The sequence below is a fragment of the Abrus precatorius genome, unplaced genomic scaffold (assembly GCF_003935025.1).
Source record: "Abrus precatorius isolate BTA unplaced genomic scaffold, Abrus_2018 Scaffold10, whole genome shotgun sequence".
Lineage (NCBI taxonomy): Eukaryota > Viridiplantae > Streptophyta > Magnoliopsida > Fabales > Fabaceae > Abrus > Abrus precatorius.
In genome coordinates, this window is record NW_020874292.1 from 5,752,512 (window position 1) to 5,760,873 (window position 8,362).

At 36.9% G+C, this 8,362-nt stretch overlaps 1 protein-coding gene across 9 annotated transcripts; it reads left to right on the forward strand.

The window, feature by feature from the left end:
- The first annotated feature begins 249 nt into the window (after positions 1 to 249).
- LOC113874872 (zinc finger CCCH domain-containing protein 38-like) lies at positions 250 to 8,362 on the forward strand. 9 transcript variants are annotated; one of them, XM_027513163.1, is made up of 7 exons: positions 4,050 to 4,119; positions 4,153 to 4,423; positions 5,277 to 6,317; positions 6,369 to 6,385; positions 6,569 to 7,192; positions 7,256 to 7,587; positions 7,804 to 8,319. In XM_027513163.1, the coding sequence occupies exons 1-7, from the start codon at positions 4,050 to 4,052 to the stop codon at positions 7,831 to 7,833; spliced, it is 2,385 nt and encodes a 794-aa protein (XP_027368964.1). In that variant the 3' UTR covers positions 7,834 to 8,319. The 9 variants fall into 9 exon arrangements, with proteins under 9 accessions (XP_027368920.1, XP_027368948.1, XP_027368894.1 ...); XM_027513093.1 differs by adding exons at positions 296 to 511; positions 3,709 to 3,819 and having other exon boundaries at positions 3,999 to 4,423; positions 5,277 to 6,385; positions 6,569 to 7,587; XM_027513155.1 differs by adding an exon at positions 297 to 511 and having other exon boundaries at positions 3,999 to 4,423; positions 5,277 to 6,385; positions 6,569 to 6,868; positions 6,986 to 7,587.

An 8,362-nucleotide genomic window follows, 5' to 3' on the forward strand; every position in this document is an offset into this window, starting at 1 on the left:
AAAATTAAATAATAAAATAAAAACAATAAAATAAGATGAAATGACTTTTTTGCCCCTTAAACCATTCCAATCAAGTTCATAAACATTGCTACTAAATCACATTTACTGAGTTGGTAGTTTTATATTTAGTAATGAATGCAAATAATCCCCGACACATATTTTTACATTTTCTCAAAAGAACACGACAGTCTGAAAGAATTTGATTTCCTACATTAAGGTTTTAAAGAAAAAAAAGGATAATGAGAGAGGAAAGCGGAATATTAGAAATAAAATTGCATTTTGCAGTTACACAAACGAAGGCGGTACACACTCTCCAAATCCAAAATGTCACGACGCGTTTAGAATAGAAAGGAAAGAATAGATTGGAAAAACAGAAAAGGCAAATTCAACACAGATATTTGCTGAGCAAATAGAAGCGAAGCTTAATTTCTTTCTCACACAGATTTGACATGGCAAAATCACACGTTCCACTCTAGGGTTTCTCTCTCCACGCTCTGTTCGTCATTCACTCGTGAGTCTTCTCCAACCTCACTCTCTCTGTTACGCTTCTATCCTTCCTTGTCTTATCTAGGGTTTCCTATGTCTTCTGTAATTTCAGTTTGGGTGGATCGTTGTTTTTAAACCTAAATCTGTAAGTTTTTTCATTGGTTTTCTAGCTCGTGTGCTTGAATTTGAATGTGATGGAGATCCGCATATGTTTTGATTTTTTTTTATACGTAAGGATTAATAGTGGTTATCAGTGTCATTTATGTGGAAAACTACTGATAAGTAGTGACTGAACATTTTTCCCTGTGACAATGCTGAAACGGAACTTTGGAGATATGAGAATGAGGAGACGTTAAGGTTGCGGTGGCAGCTAATTCCTTAAAGCTTCTCTTTTTCTGATTGCTGTTGCTGTGCTTTGTTTTAGACTAACAATGATTAAGAAATAAGAAATCACTTCCCATCATCATTTTTTCTTGTGTTGGGATATCTCCTTGGCTGTTGTCTGTTCTGTTTCATGGACAGAAACGGCCTTTACTATGCTTAATTTTGGATAGGATTTGCTTGTATTTAGCATAGGGCTTTCAACTATGGGATTTGATCATGATATTTATTTTGTATTTTAGCCTTGCCTTGTGTGAAATTTGCTTTCTTATGCTACAATTGCCCAAAAGTTATTTAATTGAAATTGATGGAAGGAAACTTATTTGGTCTCTCCTACTTGTTGACCGTGTCATTGTGTCTTTAGACTATTTTTTGTTTGATCCCAAAAGTAGGAGTTGTTCTTTAGGTTTTCACCCATAGAACTAGCTGGACCAAGATCCAAGACATTAGGTAGTTGCGTAGTTGGGTTGGGTTGGCAGTCTCCTTTGTGCTTTTGTTCTATGTATCTCAGTAAGAGTACATTATTCCAAGTGCTAATATTAGATACAATTTTTCTGCAGTAATTTCATGTGATCAATGCGTGGAGGTGTTACCAAGTTCAGTCAAAGTAGCGGGTGTAAATATGTTTCCAATGGCATTTGATCCTTCCACAAGAGCAATATGGATATATAACACACTAATCAATTCAATATTGGATAGTTTTGGAGTGGAGGAATTTTCAATATATTCTGAGATAGCGGAATAAACCATTGGCTAGTTCAAGAATGGGAAAGGATGTGTCACCTTATGTATTAAGTTTCACAAGATACACTAGTGCCCAATATCCATCAACCACAAGCATTGAAGAAAATCAATGCAATGCACATTATAGCTTGATCTACTTTTTGGGTGGCCAATTGTTGTGCCTTTTGAAAAGCTTATGAGATGCACTGAATCCTATAAGTGTTGTAAATGTGTAATGACACTGTACAAGTTCCATCTTCATGGTTTTTGGAGAATATAATAGGCTCTGGAAGATTCTTTTAAAGATCTAGAATCTTGTATTTGTCTGTTTTAAGATTAAAGTCATCTTTGTTATCTTCTTGTTGAAATAAACTTGAAATCAATTTTTTGAGGCCTTGGCATTTGCTTTTTTTAATTATTGAGCCAAGTAGTTATGGATGACCAGAAGAGTCTGAATCTGATTTGAGACTTGCTGGCTGGTGGCATTGCTAAAAGGTTAATGCATCATTAAGAAATGCTTAGGCTGTGTCTGGTGTATCACACAAGTAAGACTTGATCATATAAGCAAACAATATAAAGCCTTAATAGGTGTTTGGCAGATCCACATGATCGTAAGTTGGATATGGTCAATTTTTTTTTTGTCCCAATGCAACCATATAAATGTATCCTCGCCTTAGGCCTTGATATGACCCTATAGGATATTTGTTCAAACTCGACTTGTCACTCATGCCTTCAAGCATCACTATCACCACGGCTGTTGCTTTCTGACTGACCTCCACTCTCATTGCTATGCTCTCTAAATTTTGTTTCCTTGTTAATTTGGTTTCATCATGGAATGCTTACGTCTCCAAATCCCCCCTACTGGCAGTTATAATGTTCTTCTTTAATTATGTTTTTAACTCTTTATACCTCAGCACAGATTAGTTTTCATTGGATTGAGAAAATGAAGAATTGGGAAATGGGGCAAATTTATATAGCCATACTTTGAGCTGTATTACGGGTCATGCATAACTGATTTTTTAATTGATTTTTCCTCCAAGGATGAAGGCTAGCAGCCTTCTTCCCTGGAAGTAGGATTTCTTATTTAACGGAAGAAAGTTCCCCCACCCATCACCCCCCCAATTAATATTTTTCTGTCACAAGTTAGTTTTAATTTAATATTATAAATATCTTTGTATACATATTTAATATAGTTGGAAATTACATAAATAATCATTATCCCGCTTACCAAGTAGCCTAGAATCTAGATGCATTGTAAAATAGGAAATAGGTTTAGCATTATTAACCCATTGTTCTTTCTTTTGTAAATTGTTCTCTGTATTTTTACCTATGTAATTACCATTTACAAAGGTCTGGACTGTGTTGGCATTACAATTGCATGAAAATAATGCCTGATTCTCATATGAAATTGTAATTGAAAAAAGTTAGTTGGGATGGAGTTTTCCTCTTAATTTAAGGAAATATGCATTGATTTATCCTCTCAAAAAGATTTGTACTAACATTCTACTATATCATCTGAAAAGCAGCTAGAAAATCCCATGGCTGTTCCTTAGGTTCATTCGTCCAATCTGTTTTATACTTTAGGGGGCCTTGGCCCAATGCCTACATCATTAGAAAATAGTGTTATCTATTGCTTTTATGCAGAATCAGAGAGAAAGAACATTAAAGCAACCTTAGGAGAATTTCCTAATCTGAGTTGTATCAAGTTGATTTTATTTTATGATGAGAGTTTGAATAACAACTGAAAAATGTTGGTACAGTCAATTACATCCATATGAAATGCTAAAATTTTTGGCCAGTGGTTTCTGCCTGTAAAACTTCTTCAGGATAGATTGTTTTCTTTACTTGTTTTCTTCACATGTTTTTTTATTGATGCTTCTTATGTCTCCTTTTTCCTTATTTTCACTGTTAAGAGGATTTTCAACTCTCCTATTTTATATTCTTCTCTATTAATTAATTTATTTCTGTTGAAAAATGGTCACTTATACATGTCTTGACTCTTGAGTGGTTGGTCTTATCTTGGATTAGGGTCTGTTATCAAACCTTTGCAGTTTTGGTGGAACTACCTCCACTGATACCTTTTGTTTTTGTTTTTGTTTCTTCTTTGGGTCTGGGGAGGTCCACCACTTGGATGGGGCCTAAGTGATACCCCATTAAGGTGGTAGGGGAGAGGGAAGAGTTTTGAAGGTACACTGGGAGGGGGTTGAATCTGTTCTAATGAGCACACTGGTACATTATATGCCCTGCTAACGCTGTTTAACTTTTTACTTCTTAAGTACTGGATAAGTCTTTTATTTCCTTTATAATATGCTGTTTTTGTCTACCACAATATTGTAGTTCTTTAACGAAGAAAAATAGTAGAGGATAGATTTAGGTTTCTGGTTATTTATTTGTTTTAGTTATTTCAGAGCACACTGCATTATTCTAAGGGAAGAAGCGTTACAGTTTTGGCAAGTGAGATGAGTGGAAGTGGCAGAAAGCGCTCTACAAAGTGGGATTTGAGAGATGATCCTGAGTTTGTACTTGATAGTAAGCAATTGCGGGCTGGGTGGTCCTCTGCAGATGTTGCTGGTGGCAATAGTTCAAAGTGGTCTTATTTGGAAGGCAGTGATAAATCAAAGCCTGGTATGGGATTTTCATCTAATGAACCTTTTCCTGGAGGCAGGGGGTCAAATAAGGGTGATATTATGAATAAAGACCATACATTTTTGGATGCTACGATGGAATGGGATGCAGATGAAAATTATAGAAAGAAAATGTCTCCTGGGTTTGAGGAATGGAAAAATAAGAGACATAGTCAATCCCCCAAAAATGGTTGGAGCAGGTCAGTGAGGTTTGTTTCTCTACTCAATGTGTCTCTGCTGATCCTATTTCCTGAATATTGATTGAAACTTTATATTTAAATGTTCGACTGATGGTTTGTTGCAAGCATGACTGTAAATAAACTTGGTTGTGTGTTTTAAAAAGTCCTAAAATATATACTTCTCTTGTCCTCTGAAGCACTTACACTTTAACGGAGAAGCTGTGTACACTACTACACACAGGAGAATGCTGACACCTCTGAGCCTTCATCTGTATTGTTGGTACTTGGGATCTAAAATAACTAATTCACTACTTAGATACTTTACCCGTTCAAAGACATTTTAAACATATCTTGAAGACTTCAATTTTTTCTGCATATACTTTATGTTTTCTATGGTTGCACACATGCACACACATACACACTGTTGAAAGCAATCATCACCACTGGATACTGCATGATTGATCATATGATAGACATGTGACATCTAGTTTATCTTAATCTTGACTGTTTATGCAACATATGGCAGAGCTTTTGTCCTTAAAGCACTCTGGGATATTTCTTAGTAAGATGTGTTTATGCCATTTTATGTTCCTTGGTTTCAGTTGATGCACCCCATGTTTGTATTTATGGAAGTGCTTGTTTCTTATTGGGTATTTGCTTTATTTTCCAGCTCATCCTAGAACTTTTTGACTGCTTTCTGTTTTAGATCTTTTGACAAAAAAAGGTAGTCTTTATTTTCCAATTGTCATCCATTTGCTTAATAAAATTTATTTTAAGATATCAGTGATAATATTATGGTCATTTTTGTGGTGGTGCATAATATTTCTAGATCCAGTTGGTTTTGTTAATTATCTACCTTTCTTTGGATTATGTCATTTCCAAGAAGTCGGAGCAGGAGCCCTCCTCATGGTTTTAGGTGGGATTCTGGAGTCAATGAGAAAAATAGGATGAGAGCTGGAGTATCAACACAACCATGTAGAGATTTTGCTGCTGGTAAATGCAGGAGAGGTAGCCATTGCCATTTTCTTCATCATGATAATAAAAATCACGAGGATAGTTGGGAAAATAAGTGCAGGGAAGATGGGGCTCCCAGATATTCTGCACCGCATGAGAGTAGAGACCATTCTCATAAGAGTGGTAGATCTAATGAAACTTGTATTAACTATGCAAAAGGTAGGTGTAGAATGGGAGCATCATGTAAGTTTGTGCATCATAACAATTCTGATGGACACGGTAAAGTTTCTATGGATGAATTAACTAGAGAAAGGGAAGTTGATAGAAGGCACAGAGATAGTTCTTTTGAGCAGGGTGGTGGGCATGGGCCAAACCGTAGTGGTGAAACACTCTGCAAATATTTTGCAAATGGAAATTGTCGTAATGGTAAATATTGTAGATTTTCTCATGATAAGCAAGCATGTACAAGCCCTAATAGAAGAGTAAGAGATGATAGGTGGCCAGGCAATCCAGGAGGAGATAATCAGATGCTGGATAGGCCAAAATTGAGTGACTCATTAAGTCCTCATAGAAGGCTAAGAGATGATAGGTGGGATTCAGATGGTAAAGCTGATGCAGATAAAGTTTTGGACGGTCCAAAGCGGACTGATACAGTTGCTGTCCCTGATACAGTAAAGCTTGTTGATGACAAAAGTGGAGGTGTGGGTACCACAGAGCCAGGATTTACTGCTTGGCCCCCGAGGGATGGATGGGGTCATAGCTTGGATAAGAGCAAAGTGCGTGGTGAACCACCATTTTCAAGTGATAAGAAGGAAGGTGACAGTTGGATAGCTGGAAGTACTGGTGCCAACAAGCATAGTTTCCATACAACAGGTACAGACATTTGGCTTGGTGATGCAAAAATGTCTCCGGATTGGGATTACAGGGTGGGATCTTCCAGCCGTATTGAAAAAGGTCATGAACAAAATAAGCATGGGATAACACAAAGTGGTATGTATTTAGCTGCCTCTGAACATGACAGAACTCAAATTGCCCCAGGTAATCATCTGTTTGACGTTCCTTTGATTGTGCATTCCTTGTAAAATGAAAAATCTCTTACACTGCAATTGCAATCCCAACAATTTAAATTGGATGATGTTATTTCATTGACATGTGATAAGTGTGAAACAAATCTATTGATTCACACACAGACCTGAACTTTTCTATTGATGTTTCTTTCAGGACAAGGCTTTAATCAGAATGCCCAGAGTTTAAATCCTCTGCATTCTTCAAGCAGCCAAGCAATTGCTCAAAGTCATGTGGCAGCTTCCATTCTTCCATCAAGAGGAGGAATTGTTGATGGTATGCAGAACCAACAAGTCTCTACTGAGAAAAAGTACATTGCTGAATCCAATATCATGGATGCAGGCTTATCACAAGTTAGTTCAAAAAATCCTCCTCCAACTCAGAACGTGGTAGGCAAAGAACAGCTTGCTCAGCTTACCAATCTCACAGCCTCTCTGGCTCATATCCTTGGGACAGGTCAGCAGCTGCCACAACTTTATTCTGCCTTGATATCTCATGATGCAAAGGGCACTCCCTCCCTAGCAAAAACTGAAGTGCCTGCTATGTCTGTTTCCAATACATTAATCAAGCCAGATCCTGCTGTTGGACTCCCGGAGCAGTATGATCCAATGTTTGACAGTATTGAGCAAAAGAGTGCTGTTGCAAGTGGGGTGCCCCCAGTCATTCCTTCAAGAAAAATTGCAGAAGATGAAGTAGAAATTCCGTCAAAGTTGTCTAACTCAGAGAAACAAAATTGTGGTGATTCTTTGAAGGCTGCTTGCTCAGAAGAACTTGTCAAGAGTGATCATGTAATCCAGTTGCAGCTGGGTCAAAACACTGAGGTTAATAAGGATAACAAGGAAGTGGTAGCCGAGGAAAGGAAAAATTCTCAGGATGATCATAAAAATAGTCCTTTGGAAAACATGGACCCAAATGATGGTCCTGATGAGGCCAAGAAAACTAAAGACATGAAGGGGATTCGTGCATTTAAATTTGCGTTGGTTGAATTTGTTAAGGAGCTTCTGAAACCAACATGGAAAGATGGTCGAATTACCAAAGAAGATTATAAAACAATTGTGAAAAAAGTTGTTGATAAAGTAACTGGTACCATGCAGGGGACCCATATTCCTCACACACAAGAGAAAATTGACCAGTATTTGTCATTTTCAAAACCAAAGCTTAACAAACTTGTACAGGTTAGCTTACCCCAAGATTATATCTGTAGCTAAATTTTATCATTATCGATAATGTCTAAAAATAATAAACTTAAAAGTATTCTGGGGACTTTTTTTGTTGAACCTTTTCTTTCAAAGCTAAAAAATATACCCTATTTCTTAATTTTTTTTATATCATAATTTAGTTATACAAAAATTTTCCAACTTGCCTTACAATTCAACTCTTTCTGTTTGCAGGCATATGTGGAAAAGGTTCAGAAGGCTTAGTGCATTTGTAGAAATTTGACTGCCAACTCTATCGGTTATATTTTACTCGGCATTGTTCTCTTCAATATGTACTCTGCTTCTTTACCTCTGGATTTGTCTTTCCCTTGACCTCGGGTACTTCAGTTATTTTACAGCTCTTGCGTACCTACGATATTGGAGCTTTTCTTTAGGCCTTTTATTATTTTTTCCGTCGTTTCGTCGGGGAAAAAATTATTGGGTGTTGATGCCATTGGTCAATAGTTCGCAACACCAATGTTAGGCAGTTGTTATGGGATTTGTTTTATTTTTCTAGTTTATTGTAATCATAGGAGGCTATTTCTTTTTCATAACTGAGCCACGGAACCGAAAGATGGTGGAGTTCAATGCCTGATTGTTTCGAACTGAACGGACGAGGTGTCAATTGTCGACATTTTGCACTAGAAATTTCTATGCAGTTTGCGTCTATGTATGCTACTAGTCATTCTACTCAAAATATAGAGAATAATGAGGCAGTCTGAAATTTCGTCAGAATAAATTGACATTTTTAGGG